Here is a 25,367-nt window from a genome sequence, read left to right as displayed (position 1 = left end):
ATAATAATAAAGCTTATTTGAGCTATCCACCAATGGCGTGAAATGTTGAATACTCTACGTGGTAATAACAATGGCGGAGAAGAAGATGGAGCATGACGGGCAGGCTGTGGTAGGGTTTGGCGTATTATTTATTTAATTCGGTATTTTCGTGTGGTTGTGCATTAATTAGTTGAATGAATACTTTTTTCATGGTATTTGGAAACGACGTATTGAAATTGAAATCTGAGCAGCTTCCAATTGAACCCAGTATTATGTACAATGCAGATCGGGAGATCTACACGACTATCAGTATCGGTATCATGATGATTTGGTCGTCTCTGATTTATTCCCTGTACTCTGATTTACCGGCTGTGACTGATACGCTGGCGAGTTCTGTTCTTAATGAATAATGGTGTGGTTAAAGGCACACCAAAAACCAATGCTGATTTATTGTCTGAAAATAAAATATTCGAGTTGCAGAAACAACTTTATCTGAACTACCGTACTTCACACTTGATGCTTCTCACCGGGAGGTTTTCCACCGAGCCTTGTGGATACATTGATCCGGTTTTGCCTCGATTGAGGATTTGCATCGAGAGAAGCAATTGGAGAAATGGCAGTTCGAGTTGCTTGAGAAACTGCCACGCAAGCAAGCTACGTGCGTGCGTGCGTGATGCATGGTGTGTGTGCATGCGTGGTGTGTGTGCGCATGCATGGTGTGTGTGTGTGTGTGTGTGTGTGTGTGTGTGTGTGTGTGTGTGTGTGTGTGTGTGTGTGTGTGTGTGTGTGCGTGCATGCATGCATGGTGTGTGTGTGTGTGTGTGTGCATGCATGGTGTGTGTGTGTGCATGCATGGTGTGTGTGTGTGTGTGCATGCATGGTGTGCGTGCATGCATGGTGTGTGTGTGTGTGTGCATGCATGGTGTGCGTGCATGCATGGTGTGTGTGTGTGTGCATGCATGGTGTGTGTGCATGCATGGTGTGTGTGCATGCATGGTGTGTGTGCATGCATGGTGTGTGTGCATGCATGGTGTGTGTATGCGTGGTGTGTGTGCATGCATGGTGTGTGTGCATGCGTGGTGTGTGTGCATGCGTGGTGTGTGTGCATGCGTGGTGTGTGTGCATGCGTGGTGTGTGTGCATGTGTGGTGTGTGTGCATGTGTGGTGTGTGTGCATGCGTGGTGTGTGTGCATGCGTGGTGTGTGTGCATGCGTGGTGTGTGTGCATGCGTGGTGTGTTGTGCTTGCATGGTGTGTGTGTGTGTGTGTGTGTGTGTGTGTGTGTGTGTGTGTGTGTGTGTGTGTGTGTGTGTGTGTGTGTGTGTGTGTGTGTGTGTGGTGTGCTTGCATGGTGTATGTGTGGTGTGCTTGCATGGTGTATGTGTGGTGTGCTTGCATGGTGTGTGTGTGTGGTGTGCTTGCATGGTGTGTGTGTGTGGTGTGCTTGCATGGTGTGTGTGGTGTGCTTGCATGGTGTATGTGTGGTGTGCTTGCATGGTGTATGTGTGGTGTGCTTGCATGGTGTGCGTGGTGTGCTTGCATGGTGTGCTTGCATGGTGTGTGTGCCGTCCTCATTTGAACAAACAACTCTTGTGATTAGTAGAACGTTTAGCTTGCTTGTAATAGCTGTGACATTCTCGTTTTTAAACGATTGTACACCATTTCAAATATCTTTTTCAAAGAAATGTTAATTACACTGTAACGAATATTGTCGAGGCTCATGGAAACGCTAAATAACCTAGAGTTCATAACTTCATAGAACACCTTGCACCGCACAGCCTGGAGAAACAAGAACATGGGCGAGGTCTACGAGCGGAAAATTAGTTTGGTTGTGATGACATATCTTTTCCAAGTACTGCTAAATGGGAGGGTTTTGAAAGTGCCAATAACCTGATTTGTGTTCTGCAGTGTTCGAGTATATAATTGAATTTAAATAAGATAGAGATTTAAAATGTCAAAAACAAACAAAAAAAAAATTACCGCCATTGATGCAGCGTTTTTTACACCACCTTATTTAACACATTACATGAGTTATTTGTGCCTGTTGTTTGTGTCCTTTATGACGTCCTTACAAACAGTAAGTTTCATGTTTGGAATGATTTTCAGTTTTGTTTTCAGTACTTGAACACTGTAGAGCACAAATCACCTTCTTGGTATTTCCAAAAAATATCCTCATTAGCAATACTTGGACAGAATATTACAATATGTCGACCAATCAATTTTTACGCTCGTGCACTCAACGTTGGGGAGTATCGAGATTCGGACAAAATTGCAGCTTTTAGGAAATGTAGTTTGTGCCCAGAAACGCAAAGCAAGAGTTGAAACGACGACCCTTTCCATATCCGTTTTACCCAAGACCGCCTGGGTAAGGTGTTCTATGAACTCTCTAATGTCATTCGAATCTACATCTTTAGAAGTTACAAACTTCATCTCCTTTTTTAGATGTTTTTGGAATTTATTGTTTTTGCATCTTTAAGCTTGTCCTCTTGATGCAGAATTTAGAGAGTCGATGCGTAGAGAACCATTTTGATAAGAAGGGAGTAAACGGTGAGTGATGTTGATGATGTACATCAGGAAATTGTTCAACACATGACACATATATGTGGTGAAAATGGGAGAGAGACTGAGGAGAGGTCAAAGGGTTGGTGGACCAACTTGAGGAAGAACTGCAATGATGCAGCGGAGCCTTACTCGTGGAAATATTTGAGTATGGGGGAGAAGCCTATGGAGAGTATCAGTAATAATTTGGGGATGCACTTTTGTACTGTGTCTAGCCACTGTCAAGGACATTCCATTGGTCAACTATTATGGAGCGGGAAGCATGGAACCCAACCTTTCTGAACCCAAATTTAATTTGCCTTTTTTGTATAGAGTCTATGCTTGTGGAGGAGTGAGAACACAGAACGGATTAGGAAGTAATGGCATGAAAGGAACAGTTGGAAGGGAGGGCAGGAGAATGCACCAACAGCAGGGTTGAGGGACAAAATAGAGGAAAACTTGGAGGGATAATGAAATTGGGGAAGAATGACAACAAGGAAGGACACAGAGTGAATAAGACGGATGCAGTCATGAACTCTCAATAATACAAGTTGAAGGAAAACTGGAAACCTGGAAGGAGATGGACTTGGGGATGGTTAGTGGGGGTAGAAAATATAATGGTTGTGGATGGAGGATGACCTGAGATTGTGGTGAAGGGGTGTCTTGAAGCTGTGGAGGGAATAGTTACATTGAAGAGACTGAGAAAGTTGTAGGTTCTACAAGTGGGGTAGGGCAGGAGAAAGAGAGGAGCAAATCGGTGGAGGTGGGATTTTGCGCAATTGAATGGCTGGATGGAAATTTGGGAGGCAGGAAATAACTATGGCCCAAAATCACTATTTTGACACGGCGCATCAATATGAATTGGTACGGGCTCAATGGCAACATTTGAAATGATGGCTCCGGATATAGAGCAGTCCTTGACAACTCCATATTGTGACCTGCTTACCAACGCATATTGGGAATGTTGGCACAAGAGATTTCTGTCTGTTCTCTCGGATAAGAAGATTAGCATTATCGTGGAGCTCCAGCTGAATGTGCAGTGAAATCGATCACTGAGGAGACCCAGTGGACTGGACCAACTTCGGCCCATGATTCACAGGGTAGCACCTGATCTGAAAGAGCAGGGAGAGGAGAAAAAAAAAATGCTTTCCACTCTCTTAAAAGGACTTGACATCAGCAGGTTGCTTCAGCAGCAAGCAGAGCCACCAGGAGATGGTCTGGAGTTTACGTGTTGTTGGCTTGTCAGGTGGTAATATATGAGTGGTAGACCTAGTTGTTGAGGTCATAATTTGTGGTCACAAATATTGCCTACAAGTGTGGCAGTGAGGGCCACATGGAGAGATTATTTTGAGTGAGTAGACAAAAAGGTCACATGGTCTGCCTGGGCAAGGTGAGCTAAGGCTCGACCAATCCAGGAAGTAGGCCCAGGGCAGGAGACCTATCTATGACCAGGGAAACTGGTAGACGCTGAGCACACAGGTACTTATATTGCTCTAAATTGCAAATTCTACCCTCAAGGGTTTACTATAGGTGTATGAAAAATAAAACAAAAGGAGAAAAGTGATCAGGTGCTGTGTGGCAAAGTTGTTGGGGCAAACTCAATTTGGTACTCTTTGTGAAAGGTGGTGCCACAATAAATTGGTGCAATGAAAGGTAGTTTGAAGCAGCTGGTTGGTTTAAATGTAAGGAATTTTTAAAAGGAGCTAAAAAGGTTGATCACACTATAATGCAGAACGATATGGGATTCAGATTGGAAATGGAAAGGGTGAAAAATTTTTATTTATGTACTTGGATGTGTTGGTTGTCAGAGGGGGAGCAGAAATGACAAAGGATGAGGATAAAAGTAGGTTGGACTGAAAGGAAAGAGTTAGGAGGTATCCCCTAACCAACGTCCAACAGGTATGTCCCAAGTTAGGGCAGTAAAGGCACGAGTTAATTTAACCTGTATAAGGCCATCCCCATTGTATCGTCGTGAAACTTGAGCAATGATAACGGGAGGTGAAAGAAGAATAAAAAGAACAGAGAAGTGAGGATGTTTATGAAGTGGTGGAGTGATGTGAGTGGTGGAGTGAAGATCCAAGAAACAGTAAAAATCTGCATTATGAAGATTGAAACGAGAAAGAGAAGGCTTAGACGGTTTGATCCATGCACAAGTAGCTAGAAATATAGGATAAACCTCTAAGGAGATTACAAGTTTTGAGTTGAATGGAAAAAAAAAGAAAAAGACACAGGCCAAAGAAAACGTGACAGGAAGGTGTGAACGATGACATAAAAGGAGGTCTGAAGAAATGATGCAAATGAAAGAACAAAATGGAGCTATTCCATCAATAGGACCAATTCCCTAAAATAGGGGAAGAATATTATTAAATTAATATGATGATTTATCTACACTCTGCAGTATAATTTTTGTATTATATTTGAGCTTGCACTTGTTTTTGTCACTTTTATAGTTGCAATTGCTCAAACATGCTGTTTTTTTTTTTTCCAGGATTATTCGGATTTATTGCCGGAGGAGAGATGGAAGTATGTTGTTTTTTTTTTTGTTTTTTTTCCAAGACCTGAAAAAAAATCCATTTTCTAGCTTGTTTTATGATGTCTGCCTTCAGCAAGGTTAATCAAGGGAAAGGTGCTGAGTCGTAGGGCTAAAAAATATACGTTGGCATTGTTACCCCGTGGGTGCGAAGTGAAAAGTGGAGTTAAGCAGTTTGTTCACTTGGTCTGTTTGTCTACAAACGGTAGTTTATGATCGATGAACAACTTTATTTCAAGTGACGAATCGAAAAACGAACCTGCAGTTGAGCAGCACTTTGACTCTGAATTTGACTCAGTCGCACATGCATAGAGAGGAATGAGATCTGGCAGTCAAACAAAATTGAAAATCATTCCAAACAGGAAAGTTTGTGTTTTTAAGGATGTCATGAAGGCCACAAACAACAGGCAGGAAGAACTAATGTAACATGTTAGATAGGTGGTGTAAAAGACACTACATCAACGGTGGTAAACTTCCGAATCTTTTTTTTTTTTTTTCCTCCAACTTCTTACAGCTTTATTTTATTTCAATGAAATTATATACTTGAGCACTGTGGAACACGAATCGCCTTATTGACAATTTCACAACCTTCTGTCTAGCAAACTTCAACAAAATATTACGGCATTTTACATCAACATGACGAATCAAATTTGCCGCTCTCGGACCACGCCCGTGTTCTTTTTTTTTTCTCAAGACTGTGCGGGGTAAGGTTTTCTCTAGTTTTCCATGAAATAAAGTGAATTGCTCCAAGTTGAGATTTTATGCTTCATGATGGTGTTGCCATAGTTATTATGGTCCCAGAGGGAGGCATTAAGTGTTTAGTCTTGGTGTCTGTGGCGTTCCGCTCTAAAATAGAAGCTTTTTTTAATTGAGGCATAATTTAAAGTGCGACCATTGGCTGAAATTACTCTATGGGGAACCATCAGCAATCACCAATCGCTGCCCTCTAGTTGGAATGAGATTGTGGTATGGTGAACAAACGTATAAAGTCAGAGCATTGGTTTTATTTATTTTTGTGATCCTACTCTTAACCCATAAAGCGCGTCGGGCCATGATCGTGGCCGACACACACAGGTCAACCGGCCACGATTGTGGCCCCACCAAATGTGGTCATTATATGGATGTGTTCTAGCCACTATTTGTATGCAAATGAGTTTAAACTCCAACCCAAAGAACGAATTATGACCTTTCTTACAAATGCGTATGTAATTCCCAGGCTAATGTATGAAATCTTGCTTCTAATTGGTGGAGAAAAGCCGATGACAAAAAAGCATTTCTGGGCTACTAACCATTAAATCCAGCACTTTATGGGTAAATGCACTGTGATGGTTGTCGTTGGTGGTTGATGTCTTAATGCACTGATATGTTTGTGTTGTGCAGGTTGGAGCATGCACGTATGCATGTTCGGCACCGTGGTCACGAGGCGATGCACGCAGAGATGGTGCTGGTACTGCTGGGTACGATGGTCATGGCACAAATTTTTCTTGTGCAGTGGAAACAACGACACCAGCGCTCCTACAATGTAAATACGCAAAACATGATCAATCGCTCCACATGACTTGTACTATTCATTCAGCTGTACAAGTTTTTTTAAAGTATTTTTAAAATCGCTTGATGCTCCTTGTTGGTTTGTTTTCTTATGAGGTAAATACTGTTACATTTGTGGGGTATGGGATGACAAACCCTGTACCATATTTGTAGGGATACAGGTAGAACTGTGTAGGGTAGCATGGACCACGTGCGATTAGGAAGCCAATTTCGATGTATTTAAGTAGAAAAACTGTGACCTTAAGATCGTTTACGTGCCTTCACACGGGGGTGGAGTGTGTGTTAACTAGGTAGGGTTAAGATTAATCTCCCCAGTGTGTAATTGCCCTCCTGTGATTTCCCCGACGTTTTATTTCATCAAAAAGGGCCGCCAATACCACAACAATTACAACAATGGCCATCGCATCGTCATGCCGACAGAGACCCGAACATTTGCCGGTCGGCAAGTAAACCCCGCCTGGCATTGGTCCATTCCAGAAAGGACGGCTAGACTCCATCTCCAAGAACTCGTAATGGAGAAACCACTCTCCAAGCTTTGTGACTGGTTATGGGGCCATGGGATGATGTAATGGGATGTCAGGATTGGTCGGGGGTGACGTCAGCGAGAGGCAAAGGAGGTTGAGTCCCTCTCTCACTTTCTCTTTAACTGGCTGCGTGGCGGACGGTCGAAGCATTTTTGTCTCTCTCTGTCCTGGGCTTAATGGCGGGCGGTTGCATTTAATCTCTCTCTCGTTCTGGGCTTTGTCGCATTGTTCCTGGCTCTTGTGGACTGTGGAGGAGGAAGAAGAAGCGGACTCGCTCTTTCTCTTGTGCCGGCTTTGGGATCGAACGGGGGGATGTTTGGCTGCCTGCTGCATGGTTCAGGTGCGCTTGACCGGCGCTATTGTTCGGGGGCTTCGACGCGCGGTCCTCCCAGTGACCAATCATACCAAAGTACTCATTGTGACCGCACAGCTGCATGCCAAATCAAAGGGGGGGGGGGGGGGGGGAGTTATTTTTATTTTCTTTATCCATTCATTCACTTGTCTGTTTCGTGTCTGAGTGGAGACTTCTAAAATTAGGATTTAGTTTTTACCTCGCATTCATTTTTTATCATCTCACAATTATTTCATTAAATTCATTATTTGTTGCATTTTACTTTTGTGACGCGTCTGTTTACTTGTTTGTGGGTTCGAGTAATAAAACCCGTGGCAGCCTTCCGATTAGATAAGGCTTCGGGCCTTTCCCGCGCGCACGAAAATATAATCCCGCCAAGTTCAGGTATACGCCTCAGAGTTGAAGCAACGTTTGGCTATCTGTCCAAGGCTGGTCTTCATCGGCCACGGACTTGACAATATTATTGTGTCATGTACGGTGTGATCCCAAGTTAAAACATGCCTGTACCCCAGTAGCGACATGTGCTAAGGCGAGTGTAACGAGCCGATCCACGCTATTTTTTAAAATTAGGATGATTTTTCCTCATGTACCCTGGTGATCAATCAAAATACAGTATTGATCGCTACTTCTGTCCCAGGACCATCTAACTATAGGGACTGTGGGCCTAGCTCCAGCTCCCTTGGAATTATACATTAATAATTGTGATAACCACAACGATAACCACGACCACGTCGTATTACCACGATAACCACGTCACGTCACGTCACGTCGTGTGATAACCACGGGGATTGGCCGTAAAACATTGCTTCAAATAGGGGACCGAAAAACAACAACAACCACGGTTCCCGAAAAAGGCCAACCCCCGTTTTGCGGGGAAAAATGGCCTCTAAAGGTGGTTATAATTGTGATTGCAAATATGAATGAATGCATATGGAGAAACCATGTAATCGTAAAATACAAACGATCAATATTTCTTGGATACATATTCGTTGTTCAATGTGAGAAGGGATAATGAGGTTTGGGGGAAATGTGAGTAAGGGGAAGGTAAAAAGGAACGAAAGGAGGCATAATTTGTGCGGTGGTTGGAAGGGGACGGTTGTTCAATGATTCCACAATATTAGCATGGTTATTAGATGGCTCATAATCACTATTTTTTTTGTAGTATACATGGTCGACGATGGGAACAAGTACAATAGTTCGGTGGCCGGAGGCATTATGTTTTTGGGTTGTCCATACGGGCTAAACCTCGTTTTTCTCAGCAACCACATGTCCAATTGAGACGAAACTTTGAGGGAAGGATTAACACCCATGTAGAATGTTTTTATGACAATTGTGATGTCGTAGGTCATGTGGTATGGCAGCCATCTTTGATTAAACTCGAATAATGAAAAAAATATTTCTCAGAAACTGCTGAATGGAAAAATTTTAAACTTGGCACATTAAGTACTCCCAGTGGGGAACAAAATCATGATAATGATGAATTCATCAGTGAAGTGGTATACCAGCCATAAATGCTTTCATTGAATGCCTTATCCTAAAAATCTGAAATTGCAAGCACATGATCAATGACCCATTTGTATTGAAATATTAAATTTATGACATCATAGGTCACATGGTTTGGCAGCCATATTGGGTTGAAGGAAAATATTAAATAATTATATCTCTGAAACCGCTTACCCTATCGATGCAAAATTTTACAAATATCATCTAACACCATTGTTGCTTATTTATAGTTTGACTATAGTCACTATAGACTATAGTTTATAGTTTGACTATAGTTTATAGTTTATAGTTTGAATTATGACGTCGTAGGTCACGTGGTTTGGAAGCCATCTTGGATAGAATAACTAACCTCATCCGATCAACACGAAACTTCACAAACTTGATCCCTTACCCATACATATGCAGAGTGTACATTTTGATGTCGTATGTCACGTGGTTTGGCAGCCATATTAGCTTGAAAGCCGATATTTAAAAAAAATTCCCTCTCCAAAAACACTTCACCGATCAATGTAAAACCTGTCCTGTGTTAAAAATGTGATACTTTAAAACAGCTGAAGGGATTTAAACCAAACTTCTTTATTTTTAGGACAGTGAAAGAGGGCATCTACCCGTTGTAATGGGCGGGCACTGTGTGGAAGCATATTGGCGACACAGTCGCATTGCTCTAGTTATTTTTGTGTTTTGGTGATGATCATTGCATCTCAACCTTTCTCTCCCGCCAGCTGGCCACTCTGTTTCAAATGTGGGCTGTCCCTTTATACTTTACCATGAAGCTCTACTGGTGGCGTTTCCTCTCTCTTTGGGGCATGTTCTCAGTCATCACAAGTTACATCATCTTCCGAGCAACAAGAAAACCATTATCTGGCACAACTCCAAGGTGTCTCAGATCATCAGTATTTTTCAACTGCATCCATTTTCCTCATACTCTTCTCCGAGTATTACTGAATTAGCTTCCACCTCTCCTTTTCTTATAACTTGTTGGTCCTCTTTTCTAATCCGATTCTCTTTGTGCACCAGGTTGGTGTACAAGTGGTTCCTGCTCATATACAAGATGAGCTATGCTACAGGAATTCTGGGCTACATTGCTGTCATGTTCACAATGTTTGGCCTAAACCTCTTGTTCAGGTTTGAGAAGTAATTTGTCAAGTTTACCGTTGTTATGCTGCTATCGTTGGCATCAAATTATGTTGTAGGTGTGATTAATGGCAGACTGATACATTTGTATGATTTTGCAATTCCTACAAGCATAAGCAGTCTTTTATATCTCTATCTCTTCCATTTTGATTAACCGTTGGATAATGTTTCTTAACGTGATCTGGGCAGGCTTCGTTCTGAGGATTCGATGGACTTTGGCGTGGTTTTGCTCTTTTACGGCCTTTATTATGGAGTTCTGGGGAGGGATTTCGCTGAAATCTGTACAGATTATATGGCTTCAACCATCGGAGTGAGTTTCCCCACCTTCCCCCATTCAATTTATTTCTAGAATGGATCGTCTTTGAGCTTTCCCATCGTTCATTTCTTGATGTAAATTTCAGGACAGAGTTGTTTAACTATTTTCCCTTTTCTGATAATGCAACATGCTTTTAGTTTATTATGTCCATGCCTTTTGTAAAAAAAAAAAAAAAAAAAAAAAACCAGGGGGATATTGTAATCGTCTCCGTCCGTCCGTCACGCTATCTCCTCTTAAATGGTTGGACAGAAATTCACCAAACTCGGTCGTTGTGATCAGCACATGGTACAAAAGGTGCAAGAGCAGTGGCATTTTGACCCCGCCCTCTGGGTGGGGTCAATATGTCAGACACGGAAAAACGCAATTATGGGCAAATTTTAAAACATTTTAAATGAAACTTTGTGTGCGATCAACGTTGGGGGCGCATGTAATATGTAACTTTTTACGGCGTAGCCCATAGGGCAAAGCCATCTAGAACAGTATGTGCCTGTCCATATGTCCCCTCAAATATAACTTCGGTACATCACGGGTGATGAAGGTTGTGCTAAAGTTTCATCGAAATAGTGTGTGTAGTTTCAGAGGATAAAGCAAATTCCTATTTTTGGGGGATCAAACCTGGATCCACTTTCACCCCCCCGGTAAACCCCCCTTAGAGCCCAATTTTTTTTTATTTTAAATGCTGTGAACAAACTTAGTCACAACACAACAAATATCATTTGTGCCAAATTTGGTCGCAATGCTATCAGCGGTTTCGGAGGTGTCAAGTGTTTAAGGACTGACGGACAACACGCCATCGCATAAGCTCCCCTGAACGTCGTTCCAGGTGAGCTAAAAATCGGGCCCTAAAGGGGTCTACTGGGGGGGGGGGGGGGAGGAGGGAATGTTCCTCCCTCCACCCCCCCCCCCCTCCCAAAGTAGGTATTTGCTCTTTTCTCTGGAACTACACACACAATTTCAACCATCTCGCTTTGTATTACTACAACCACCAAGGACACATCGACAAGGTATATTTGTAGAAATTCGAAAATTATTTGCTGGTTGAGTTAAATCGTTTGTTGATGTTATCAGTAGACAATAGAGAAGTGGCGGTCGCTTTCACTAGGTGACGTCAAGGCCAAAGTAAAACAGAATATTTTGACTTTTCATTGCCAAATTACCCACTTTACAAACCAGCAATCGGAAAAAGACATCATATCTATTTTGTAGGGTATCAACGGATAGATTGGCATCGAGGTGGTCTGAGCATTTGGTTACCCTTTAAAACTTGTGGCTGTTTCTGTCAATGCAAACTCTGCTTGTAAAAACCCTAATTTTTGGTACATACTTGTTTCGTATTACAATGCGTGTACGATTACATTGTCGACACAATATCTAAATATCATAAGCAGCAAGAGGTCAAAGGTTAAAGGTCAAAGTCTGTAATAGGTCTATAACTTGAGAATGGCTAAAGGGATACAATTCAAATTTGGTACAGATATGTACAATGATGTAAAGATTAACTGATTGGATTTTGCGGGTCCCGAGGTCAAAGATCATGTCAGGTAAAAATGTGAACTTGTGAACAGCTGAAGGGATTTAAATTAAAACTTGGTACAGGTATGTATAATGATGTAAACATGAACTGATTAAATTTTGGTGTCAATAGGTCAAAGGTCAGGTCAGGTAAAAATGTGCTAACTTCGGCACAGCTGAATGGTTTTAAATCAAACTTGGTACAAGTATTATAATGATGTAATAATGTGGGTGGAGGCATATTAGTCGACGTCTTGACATCGAAGAGTGCCGTTCTAGTTGCCTTTAATATTTGCTTTGATTTATCAGGCTGTACCCATAACTATGTGTAATAATATCCAGCTGAAAATTTACAAACACTGAAGATTGTGCTAAATCCCAATTTAAAATAGTACATCACAAAGCAAAACGTTATAAGTCATCTTGATGATAAAATCTTTAAAAAGATTTTTAATGGTTCAACATTCGTCCACAAATTTGCTTATTGTGACAATTAGACACACAAGCTTGTTTCAAAATATTTAATTGTTACAAAGTTAAGAAAAACCAAGGATATCTTGCTTGTTGTACTTTGACCGAGAGCCTTCTTTACCTCTGCCACCAAAGGTGGACGGAGGTTATATTTTCACCCTTGTGTTACGTGGTCCCCTCGGTGACTACCTGGTCTCGGTGACCCCCGGACCGTGAGAGGAACTTCGCCAGAAAGTGGTATTATATATATGCGCTTTCGCAACGCAATCCCTATGAATTCCACCCAAGAGAAAACGGATTTTCAATGATATATTTCAATGGTAATGATACCATACAATTTCAATGATACAATCAAGGATATATTCCCCGAGCAATCCACCATCCACAATTCACACTCAACAATCAATCCCCTAGATGATTAAGATGGCCATCTTACATACGTGTGTCCCCTTTTGTACTCACGACCCCCTTTGGTCTCTGTCCCTCACAATGTCTCTGGGCCCCTCCTGACCAAGATGATGGTCGGCTTCGCCGCACTCGGGCGGTTGAACGAACCCCGGGTGGACGTTTTTCCACCGGGCAGGTATCGTACCGGGAACCAAGGTTGCAGCCCCCTCTTGGCCACGCGAAGCGGGTACTGTACCGCAGGCAAAAGCCACACGCCGCTTGCAACGCCTGTTAGGCCCCAACGTGCGACCCGTACGCGTCTTTGTAGACGGTGCCGCGAACGGTGCCAGACGCTGGGTCGGTGCACGGCCCCACGGCAGCTTGACGTGTCCACCGGGCAGGTATCCGTCCCGGTAACTCCTCTCGCCAGACGGGCTCGGGAACGCCGCTTTTCCACACGGCTCAATATCGATCCCACCTCTCGTCGGAGCGGGGCGAGGAAGAAGAAATCTCGTCGCTTCTCTCGACCTCGTGTTTTTTCTTCTTCCGTTTCCGGTCTCTTTTTCCAGAAGGGCTCCTGACCCTCCAACCACAACAACCCTTAATCGACTACCCATTGATAAGCAAAGACCTGAATAGTAATTCACATACATTCCCATAAATATGTAACACTTGTCTCTTTGTCTGTAAGTAGAATATCTCAAAAAGTTGTGGACGGATTTGGACGAAATTTGATGGACAAGTTGGGTGTGCGACAAGGAAGAATTGATTCGATTTTGGTGAAGATTCGAATGCGGATCCAATAATTTTTAAACGACACAAGTGATTCTTTGAGATATGGGGCCAAAAACTATATGTAGCATGATATTTCAAAAAGTTGAAGACCTGTTATGACAAAATTAGGTGAATGAGTTGGTTATGTGACAAGAACAAGCCAATTAGATTTTGTTTCAGGTCCGGATCCAGATCCGGCCTATTGGTGGGATACAAAATGTAAACTGTTCAGCCTCGCAGAGATATGCTCTCTAAAGAGTGCTGCTCCAGTTTATTTGAGACACCGAGATGTAACTGAAAAGTTGTTTCAATTGACTGGAAAGCCCACTTCTGGTGATTCTCTTTAGCATGCCTTATTCTCTCATCATGTTGCCTTCTCCACTCAGTACTACAGTTCCAATGGCATTCCCAGCAAACAGCCAGCCTCTGACATTTGCGCTGTTTGTGGACAACGTCTCATTGTCAACGTCGATGATGAAGGCATCATTGAGAATACGTATCAGCTCTCCTGTGACCATGTGTATGTCTTGCATTCAATTTGGAGCCTGATTTTGTTGTAAAATTTTAGCGGTGAAGTGGTGGTGGTAGGGTGGTGGGGTGGGGTGGGGGGGGGGGAGGGGGAATATTGAGATTAATTGGGGAGAGTTTGAGACAATGTTTGTTCTTCATTACTGATGGCAGGTTCCACGAGTTCTGTATCAGAGGATGGTGCATTGTGGGTAAGAAACAGACCTGCCCTTACTGCAAGGAAAAGGTCGACTTGAAGCGGATGTTTAGCAATCCGTATCCTTTTTATGTCTGCATTACTTTAAAATGAAAACTGTTTGCTTTCAACATTTCTCGGATGGATGTTTTTACACAATGCAATAGCTTTGGGTACAGTGAATATCGAGGTTTGAGACGTTACTCGTGATTTGGCATCTTCATTTTACTCAACTTGTCAGATTATATCTATCACTGATTTTTAAATGTTATTTTAAAGTAAAAATAAAAAAACAATTTCGATCATAAACCTCCCAAACACTATCCCGGATATCTACCAGGATCTTTGTGTGGCAGTGCTGCACAAAACATCATTGGTGCATTTGGTCCTTCTGCAAATAACATAGTTGGAGAGGCAAATGTGGATGACAAGTCAAAAGTATTTGATTCCCAAATTGGAACTCATTTGAGTAAGCTTCATTGTGATGGAAAACCTGAATGGAAAATTTTAATTTTATGTATGCTTCCTTCTGGAAATCTTTGCCTTCCTTGGGTGTTTAAAAGAGAAGAGTATATATTGGACAAAAGTCGTAACAAATGAGGGAGTAAAAGGTAATGGAGGGATGGGGAATGTGCAGTGGAGAGGGAAGAAAAAAAGGAATTGTGGATTGAGGCTGTCCATATGCTATGACAACATAATTGCTTTTTGCATATGTAATATGTAGATTGTATCTGACAACACGTCCTGTTTTATTGATTTGGGAAACGTTGGAGGAGGCTGCAAATTTTAATTGCGAAATCCTTTTCTCACTAAACCTTTTCCCAGAACTTGTTACCACAATGCACACTGCATTTTGTACGCAAAGCCTCGCTTGTGTACGATTTAGACACTACCAGTCAAAAGTTTAGGTACACCTAAATGATTCTACTAAGATATTCTACTGTTTAATGTGCAAAATGAATATAAGACGTGAACAAAACTCTTTCCAAATATATGTGTATATATATATATATATATCTATATATATATATATACTTATCAACTGATAATATATTGTGCTTCAATGCATCTTTCTTGTGTGAAACGTAGGTTTAAAGCAATTTTTGGAAATAGGTCAAAAAGTGCAACACTGAATCCAAACTGAAACGCGAAGTTAATGTTATTAACGTTTCATCTCAGGAGCAAAAACTGTTTACAAATACTCTCCTCTGTGTGGAATGAATGTTTGTGCTTAGTTTCTTCATCACATGCAATGTATATGGTTGCCAGGCATTGCAAAAAATGTTTACAGAAAGGCCAGCCATACAATCTAATGAGTGTTTTTGTGTTTCAGATTGAATGAACATGGGTGCCAAAGCTTGGCTAACGCCAGAAAAAGACAGGCAATTGTAACTTTGAGAAAAGAAGGCCAATCCTCGAGACAAATTCCCAAAAAATTACAAGTGTCCGTAAATGCAGTTGTTTGTGCCATTAAACAACATAACAAAACTGGTGTGGATAGAAAACGTTCTGGTCGACCAAGAATCACAACAGAATCGCAGGACAAGTAATCCGAGTCACCAGTCTGCTAAACAGCTCCAGCATTGTAACTATTTGAAGGCCTTCTTTTTTCAGTTACAATTGCCTGTCTTTTTTCTGGTGTTAGCCGAGCTTTGGCACCCATGTTCATGCAATATGAAACACAAAAACACTCATTAGATTGTATGGCCGGCCTTTCTGTAAACATTTTTTGCAACGCCTGGCAATAATAGACATTGTATATGATGAAGAAACTAAGCACAAACATTCATTCCACACAGAGCAGAGTATTTGTAAACAGTTTTTGCTCCTGAGATGAAACGTTAATCACATTAACTTTGTGTTTCAGTTTGGATTCAGTGTTGCACTTTTCGACCTATTTCCAAAAATTGCTTTAAACCTACATTTCACACAAGATGCATTGAAGCACAATATATTATCAGTAGATAAGCAGATATATCTTTGGGAAGACTTTTGTTCATCTTTAGTTCATTTTGCACATTAAACACATTATGTTGGGTGTACCTAAACTTTTGACTGGTGGTGTACGTCCATCTGTGAAAATTCCACGTGTAGCTACACCATTTTGCTCTAGCTCTTATGAGAGCCTCGATCATGTATACAAACACTTTTTTTTTAAAGACTAAAGCAAAAAATTACCAATTAAAAAAAAAATAATCCCTTTTGGGGGGCAACCCCAACCCCTCCCTCCCATCCTGTATGCCTCCTCAGAATCCAATTTTTATAATGCCTTGCAAACAAACATTGGTACATCATGGGTGATGAAGGTTGTGGTCAAGTCTCATCAGAATTGCGAGTGTAGTTTCAGAGAAAAGAGCAAATACCTATTTTGGGGGACATCCCCCCCCCCCCCCATACACCCCCTCAGGGCCTGATTTTTTTTTTTTAATGCCATGAACAAACTTTGGTACATCATGGGTGATGAAGGTTGTGGTCAGGTTTCATCAAAATAGTGTATGTAGTTTCAGAGAAAAAAGCAAATTCCTATTTTGGTGGGTCAAACCTGGATGCACTTTGACCCCCGGTAGACCCCCTTAGACCCGACTTTTTTTTAATACCGTGAACAAACTTTAGTCACAACACAACAAATATAATTTGTGCCAAATTTGGTCTCAATCCCATCAGCGGTTTCGGAGAAGTTTGAAGTGTTTACAGATGGACTGACTGACGACACGCCATCGCATAAGCTCTCCCCTGAACTTCGTTCCAGGTGAGCTGAAAAGCTCACCAGTTCCCAATACACTGAAGAATTAGCTACAGTTCCAGTACACTGAATAATTAGCAGAAAAACTTTTTTTCCTTTGTCGCGGTGAAGTCTGACATTTACCCGAATCCAACTCGTTTCCTGAAATTAGCATCCTCACCATGTCCATCTCCAAGCCGGCGGTAGAGCATTTTCTAAAATGGCGTTTAAATGAAAGGATTGCGACTCGTCGTGCAATCCGATTATGTACGAGGGTAGTTCAGTGTTGTGGACTTTTTATAGCAGAACATACAAATATAATAATAGTTCAATGCTGACATTTTGTGCATCGATCTTGTCTATTCTGAGCAAGTTAGCATGAAGTGATGTCAATGCGAGTGTTTGATGTGGAAAAGTTGCATAGGATAACATTACAAGGTGGGCAACAAAGGATTTCCCATTTGAATAAAAGATAGCATGTGTGGGTATTCATTGCAACAGAACTTCTGGAATGCTACCCTCGCTTCACCTACATTTGACCCTTTATAATTGTTCCCGTCACCTTTTGACCAATGGCCCTTTCATCTCGGGCTCGAGGCCCTTTGATCTTCAACCCATACACAACATTTTATAATCTTGTCTCCCCCCCCACCCCCCCAAATTTTCTTTTTTGTGTAGATTAAGGGCTAACACTCTGTCAGCCATGTGTCGTCTCCCATGACTGTAAACCAACTCAACTTTTAATTGGATTACATCCATTATCTTCTTCGACAAAATACACTGACGCTAACCTTCACATACAATCGTATTTCAATATACTAGGGCATGCCCGTACTATATATAAGCTAGGACGTGCCCGTACGTGGGTGCCCGTTCCTTGCCAAAAAAAAAAAAAAAAAAAAATTTGTGTAGGGGTGTGTGTGTGTAAACATCCTAGGGCGTGCCCGTACGTGGGTGCAAAAAAACATGCGTGCAAACAACAGCAAAAAAAAACTTTGAAACCACGTGGCAGTAACGACCACAGAACCCCCCCCCTCTATTTACATGAATGGTTTGGTCCATTCGCAACGACCACAGAACCCCCCCCTCTATTTACATGCAATGGTTTGGTCCATTCGCAACGCCAAAGCGAACGGCGAACGGCTAAATCGCCATAGCTCGGTAAGTACTTGTCCGATTAATTTCAAACCTTGAAAAGGCACATCCTCGGGTCCCCAGCAATATACCTGGCAAGTTTAAAGTATATCGGACCCGTGGTTGTCGAGAAACAGCGGTCACAGACAAACAAACGTACAAACGTACAGAGATTACTGGAATTATAGATAGACTAGGGCATGCCCGTACTATATATATATATCTAAAATTATATCCCCCCCCTCTATTTACATGAAATGGTTTGGTCCAAAGCGAACGGCTTGCGAGTGGTGACAATCCCCCCCCTCTATTTACATGCAATGGTTCGGTCCAAAGCGAACGCGGAGTTTGGTAAAGAAATCGCCATCGCGTACACAAACGCGCAGGAAAGCGAATGAATCGCAAATTCGTTTTTATTAGTTGTAAAACATAGTTTAACGCCAACATAGTTTGCAAACGTGAAATAAATGAATACGCTCTCAAATGTGCCATCCGAGGCAGAGTGTGCCCGCCACGTTCGGCACACGCGATCGTTCGCTGCTCTCTGATTGGTTGAATCGTTTTTTGGACATAGCTCGGTAAGTAATTGTCCGATTAATATGAAACCTTGAAAAGGCACATCCTCGGGTCCCCAGCAATATACCTGGCAAGTTAAAAGTATATCGGACCCGTGGTTGTCGAGAAACAGCGGTCACAGACAAACGTACAGACGTACAGACAGACAGACAGAGATTACTGGAATTATAGATAGACTAGGGCATTGCCCGTACTATATCTATATCTAAAATTATATCCCCCCCCCCCCCCTCTATTTACATGAAATGGTTTGGTCCAAAGCGAACGGCTTGCGAGTACGGTGACAATCCCCCCCCCCTCTATTTACATGCAATGGTTTGGTCTAAAGCGAACGGCTTCCGGAGTTTGGTAAAGAAATCGCCATCGCGTGCACAAACGCGCAGGAAAGCGAATGAATCGCAAATTCGGTTTTATTAGTTTTAAAACATAGTTTAACGCCAACATAGTTTGCAAACGTGAAATAAATGAATACGCTCTCAAATGTGCCGTCCGAGGCAGAGTGTGTCCGCCACGTTCGGCACACGCGATCGTTCGCTGCTCTCTGATTGGTTGAATCGTTTTTTGGACACAGCTCGGTAAGTAATTGTCCGATTAATATGAAACCTTGAAAAGGCACATCCTCGGGTCCCCAGCAATATACCTGGCAAGTTAAAAGTATATCGGACCCGTGGTTGTCGAGAAACAGCGGTCACAGACAAACAGACGTACAAACGTACAGACAGAGATTACTGGAATTATAGATAGATGATTAGAGCGGCACTCAGTGGAGCACATCCCTCCACCAGGCTGAATAGTTTGTTTCGTATCCAACTGATAGGCCAGATCTGCATCCGGACATGAACCAAAATCTAATCGACTTGTTCTTGTCACCTACGCAACTCATCCGCTGAATTTTGTTATAGTCCGTTCACAACTTTTTGAGATATCATGCTTTGTCGTTTTTGGCCCTATCTATCAATGGTGAAGAATTACTTAAATGTTTTTTTTTCAATTCTCAGATCTGGATCCAGATCTTCACCAAAATCGAATCAATTTGTCCTTGTCACACACCCAACCTGTCCACCAAGTTTTGTTGGAATCCATCCATAACTTTTTGAAATATCGTGCTGTATATCGTTTTTTACCCATATCACTCAATGGTGAAGAATCGCTTAAAAATTCTCGGATCTAGAATTGGATCTTCACCAAAATTGAATCTATTCGTCCTTGTCACACACCCAACCCGTCACCAAAGTCCATCCAAATCCATCTACAAATCTGAGATATCCTGTTCCTGTTCACACACAAGTGAAAACATAACCTCCGTGCACCGATAACATGATTGAGTGAATCGGTTTCAGTCTGCATGTGTCAAAAAGCAAGAGTTTAATTTTTCCACCCGACTTACGCATTGCTATCAGGGTTTTGCTGTTATCTGTATGTGCACACAACTGATAATAATCATTTTTTCCTTGTAATGTTTTTTTAAAAGAAATATTGCATTGCAATATTGGATCTTGTCCAAAAGCAAGAATCCATAAATATTTATAATGCAGGTAGGCAGTTTGCTTTCCTATCTGGACTTGCTCGTCCTGGTTGGCTGTGTTTCGGTTTGCATAAATGATCGAATTGTATTGTTCGTTGTGGACACCTGCGATCCCTTTTCACACTGGTGATATATTGTCAATGCAATGCTTTTCGGCGTGATGTTCGGTTGGAGATATTGCCTTTGTTTCGGCCTTGATGGTTCGTCACAGTTGGGAACGTCCACACGTATTGTATGGGCAACTGCTGGACTGGCTGCGCTACCTTGTTGCTTGGCAGCCGGTTATCGTCGGTGTGGTGCAAGGCATCAATTTCTCGCTTGGCCTCGAGTGAGGCTGTGATGATCCCATTTCCTTTTCCAGCATCTACGGTTGAGCCACTTCTGTCTCTTGCATCTGGAAAAGTGACTTATGTGCAAAGGAAGGAGTTTGGTGCTGTTGTCACAGCATTACCTCCAAAGTGCTCACCAGCCGTGCTATGAAAGCTTGCCACATGGTCCACCTGGTGCGGAGGCAATTTTAGTACCATTTTTGATGTCGCACTTTCATTGTATATAGCTTGTATACATATGGGAATATTTGAGGTGGTTTCAAATCCTCTTAAAATGTGTAACTTATGAATCACTTAAGCAGATAAACCATGGAATATTTGTGATGCACATTTTGGAGATTAAATTAAATGGCTGCTGCAAGTGGTTGGAACAGGTGGCACATGCTGTGAACATTGTGCTGTTAGGAAGGAAGACATTGTTGTTAATGCTGCCATATCTTCCTCGCAGCTGCTTCGCAGAAGGCTGTTTTGGAGTTCTGCAGCACCACTATTTTTTGAGAAGGTGGTCCCAAGTCTTTGGATTAGGTATTTTATGAGAATCACACAAAATATTTCTATTTGGAAATGCAAAATAAGATTTAATTTACTGTTCCACAAAGTAAAGATTTATGGTGAAAGCCTTATTGGAATAAAAAAACTTTCCACACGAGTTGATGGATACTTGTGCATCACCAGACATACACTGGTAATGCTATTCAATATTTCAAAGGCATTTGGCCATGCAAAAAGCAACATTGACAGGACTTTTCATGGTTGAGATATAAATTGATGTTCCTTTGGTGAAACTAATCAATTTTTAAAGTTATCATCCTCAAATTGTTCTCATTTGGCAATTAATTCAAATTGGAATTGGCTAAGAAACTTAATAGTCCCTGTTTTGGCTCATCTATCCAAAAAAAAAAAATCCTGGACAACGCATGGTTGTTTCCACAGCAACTGTTGGGAGATTTTCCAAGGTTGCATTTCTTGCTTAATGGTCCCCAAGCTTCCCACCGAGGTAAGGACGTGTGATAATGATATCACTGTATTGCTTCCTTTGCCTGAAAGTAGAATTTGTTAGATTTCTTATTTCTTTTTTTGTATACAGGGTCAAAGGCTTGTGTCGTAAGAGCTAACGCATTATACACGAAAACATGCACAGACCCATAAAACATACAATAAATAAAGGGAGTGTGAGACAAGAGGGGGAGAGAGGAAAGCATACAAGCACAACGACAGTAGAGAACAGGGACGGCGGTAGATCTGTGGAAGGGAGAGGGCTGGGGGGAAAGGGGAGGGTGGGGGTACATATTATAAAGCAAAGGAACACTACTAGGAATTTCAGGAAAGAAGTTGGAGATTGAAAGAGATGGATTTGGGGTGTTTTAACAGGGGTAGAAAAGATCAAGGTTTTGGATGGAGGAAGATAAGAGATGGTGGTGAACAGCCCATCTACTTTCTCAACAGTTTGCTGTAAGTTCCATCACGAGCTTTTGGATCTCACTATCTGCAATGATATCGCCTGGAAAAGCCACATTTCCAAGCTAGCCTCCAAAGCCAGTCACCAACTGGGCATCCTCCATCGTGCAAAGTCATTCCATGGCACAACTGAGCTGCTCACCACTTACAAAGCTTTCATCTGTGGCTTGATGAAATACTGCTCTCCCCTCTGGGCTGGTGCTCCTGCCTCACACCTAGCTCGGCTTCACGCTGTTGAAACCAAAGCTCTCTGAATCATTGGTATCTCCCGCGATGAAGCCGATTCTGAGGGGTTTCACTCTCTCACCATAGGCAGGTTGGTGGTCTTTCTGCCTTCCACCGACTCCTCTCCGGCCTTGCACCCCCTGCTCTGTCCTCACAATACTTCTGCAGGACACACAAGATCTGCCAGCAACCCCTTTCTGGTGAAACTTCCAAAATCAAGACTCTCTGCTCACCTTCACTCTTTCATTCCCCTTTTTCCCTGCCTTTGGAACAATCTCCCACACTATCTTCAATCCCACTCTTCTCTCCAGGTCTTTAAAACAGCTGTTCATCACCATCTCATGTTCTCCCATCCAATACCTTGATCTTTTCGACCCCCATTAATCCAATCCAAATCCACCTCCTTCAGATTCTTTTTCTTTCCTGAAAGCCCATGTAGTGTCCATCTTGTTTATCCGGTGTAACCTGCCCCAACCCTCTCTCTTCCACAGATCTCCTGATGTCCCTGTTCCCTGCTGTTATGCTTATCTCTCTCGCCCCTTTTGTCTTCTGCTTCTTTTAGTACATGTTCTATGTGTTAGCTCCTAAACGAGCCTCGACTTGGTATACAAAAAAAAACAAAAAAAAAACGCATCACCAGGAGAGGCATCATTGGCCCTGTTTGTTAAGATACTGCAAATGACAATGGCACCCACGTGTGCATTGTATGATCTTGGTGTTGGCAGCTCTTGGTTTCCAAGAAGTCTGATGGACCAGTACATCTGGTATCACAATGCCCGCTTCACCTGTAAGTTCATTGACCATGTCCTGATCTCATGTTAATGATTCTCAAGTATGCATTTCTACAGGGTTTACAGAAGTGCTGAGATTGGTTCGTCAAACCATTGATTTCTGTGTTCTTTGCCTCAAACCAAGACCATCACATGCTGTAAAAATAGTGCAACAACCAACAGTTGTGCCATCAATACAGTTGCTCGATCACATCCTACCCACAAATATACGATTCATATATCCAACTGTTTGACCTTATTCAGCTGCTCCCAGGACCCCAAGACTTAATGGACAGATTTTAAGAGGGATGTAGACACCACCACCAAAAAGACACTTGGAAGGACCTCCTGTGCGTAAACAAACAAAAACGATAACGGCATTCAGTAGAGAGCATACCTCTGCCTGGTTGGCCATATCGCTCAATGGTGAAAGAATCACTTTAAAATTATACTATCCGGATCCGGATCTTCACCAAATTTGAATCGATTCTTCCTTGTCACACACACAACCTCTCCACCAAGTTTCGTCCAAATCCGTCCACAACTTTGAGATATCGTGCTATGTATCGTTTTTGGCCCAATCTCCCAATGGTGAAGAATCACTTTTAAAATTCTAATAGCCGGATCCGAATCCGGATCTTCACCAAAATTTAATCATTTCGTCCTTGTCAGATACGCTACATCTCTGCCAAATTTCGTCCGAATCCATCCACAACTTTGAGATATTTTGTTCACAAACGGACAAACAAACAAAGACAGACAGGGGTGAAAACATAACCTCCATCCATCTTTGGTGGCAGAGGTAAAAAAACAAAAAACATGGGTCTCCAAGCCTGGTCTCGGTCAGCATTTTTGAAGCTAGGTTAAAGGTTTGAGGTGATGGTTTGAGGTTTGAGGTTTGAAGCTAGGTTTGAGGTGATGTGAAACAAGACGACTGATTTGTGATAAATGTGGCACTTCAGCAGGATATTGCTACCTATTTGGATAAGGAGGACGAAACCCTCATGGCTGTTACTGTTCACGCACCCTGACTTGAAACAGTCTCCTTGTCCTGCCAGAAGAAGCTAGCCACATAGGGATGAGCATCAACTTGTGCGAGATCAGGGTAATGGCAATACCACTTGAAAACGCCATCCCAGCCCCGATATTGCTTATGAAGGGCACCAGCGATTCCTCAGGAGGAATTTCCACCAACCCTCTCCCAACGACGTAATCTCCAGCAAAGTGGTTTAATTTGTCAAGTTTACTTACTTGGATCGGTCATTGACAAATCTGGGCCGTTGTCCCGTGACACCACTTCCTGTATCACTAAAGCAGCTGTTTATCCAGACTGCTTTTCAAGAAGCTATTAATCCAAAAGAACACAAAGCTGAAGATGTATTGAGTATTGATCATTTGTGTTATCGTATGGATCTGAGACCTGGACCACAACTGCAACACATTTACAAAGGCTTTGGTGCCTTCGACATGCGGTGTATCTGACACATTGAGTGAGCGTCAATTTCACCATGTCAAGAATCATCAGAACGTCAAAGGACACATCAGCCTCTTGCCTAATCTCTCCTAGACCAGTGCAGTCTCTGTGTGGACATCTCCATTGTATCCTAGCTCATCTGCCATCTCACCAACTATTCAACTTCAATCCTTCCCAGGCCAGATGGTGTCGACCCAGAACTAGGGAGCTTGAGTCAATGAAACATGACTGGCAGATAGCAAATATCGGCTCTATCCTGGCCCCCTCACCTCAAAGATTGAACAATATGGAGTCAGATCATCCACGGAGTGCCAACGCTGAATCCCCAGCAAAGAGGTCCTTCCGTCAATCAAGTCATAACCTAAAAGTAAAAAAAGGCAAGTTAATAAAAACTTAGATGACAGGTATTGTGTACTTCTTCCAATACAACAAGTCATTAAAGAATGTGGTAGATGATTAGAAGGTAACTAACAGGGTAAGTCAGAGGAAGTATACTTGACTTTGAGCTGTCAAGTCTGGATTCTATTCTTGGCCCAATTGTAAACTCACTAATAATTTGCAGGCAGGTTGTTGCATCAATTGCAACACTGTCCAGAGGGACATTAAGCCGAGTGTCCTATCTACCAGCATTTTCTTGCGGAAGATGCCACAGTGCCTTCTGGGGAAAAAAAAAAAGTACGCCATTGTATTTATAAATAAAGAGTGCACCATTATATGCTGGCAGCTTGATGAAATCACTGCCCTAACCTACAGCCCCCTGGATAACGGCAACCCAGCTGCCAATAATTGGTTCAAGCCACAGAAGCAATCACTTGGGCCCTCTGCTATGCTTCATAAGGAGTATTATTTTAAACTGCCAGCTCTGCTGTAGTTAATCATGATGG

At 42.2% G+C, this 25,367-nt stretch overlaps 1 protein-coding gene across 2 annotated transcripts; it reads left to right on the top strand.

Annotated features, from left to right (window-relative positions):
- LOC137426976 (E3 ubiquitin ligase Rnf121) lies at positions 1 to 21,205 on the top strand. Of its 2 annotated transcripts, XM_068116051.2 has the most exons (9): positions 1 to 109; positions 5,005 to 5,039; positions 6,427 to 6,568; positions 9,696 to 9,850; positions 9,991 to 10,098; positions 10,297 to 10,417; positions 13,954 to 14,087; positions 14,249 to 14,350; positions 20,439 to 21,205. In XM_068116051.2, exons 1-9 carry the CDS (start codon positions 71 to 73, stop codon positions 20,557 to 20,559), a joined length of 957 nt encoding a protein of 318 aa, XP_067972152.1. In that variant the 5' UTR covers positions 1 to 70; the 3' UTR covers positions 20,560 to 21,205. The 2 variants fall into 2 exon arrangements, with proteins under 2 accessions (XP_067972152.1, XP_067972162.1); XM_068116061.2 differs by lacking the exon at positions 5,005 to 5,039 and having other exon boundaries at positions 17 to 109.
- The last annotated feature ends 4,162 nt before the right edge of the window (positions 21,206 to 25,367 follow it).

The sequence above is a fragment of the Myxine glutinosa genome, chromosome 1, assembly GCF_964187855.1.
Source record: "Myxine glutinosa chromosome 1, kmMyxGlut1.1, whole genome shotgun sequence".
In the NCBI taxonomy this organism is placed as follows: Eukaryota; Metazoa; Chordata; class Myxini; order Myxiniformes; family Myxinidae; genus Myxine; species Myxine glutinosa.
This window is presented reverse-complemented; position numbering and strand designations above follow the sequence as displayed.

What these genes read in the sequence shown, in the direction of transcription:
- LOC137426976 (XM_068116051.2), top strand. Translation starts at nt 71, where the DNA reads ATGGCGGAGAAGAAGATGGAGCATGACGGGCAGGCTGTG. An exon ending in GACACCAGCGCTCCTACAAT is followed by an intron (nt 6,569 to 9,695) that starts GTAAATACGCAA and finishes CTCTCCCGCCAG; the next exon opens with CTGGCCACTCTGTTTCAAAT. An exon ending in GGCCTAAACCTCTTGTTCAG is followed by an intron (nt 10,099 to 10,296) that starts GTTTGAGAAGTA and finishes TGATCTGGGCAG; the next exon opens with GCTTCGTTCTGAGGATTCGA.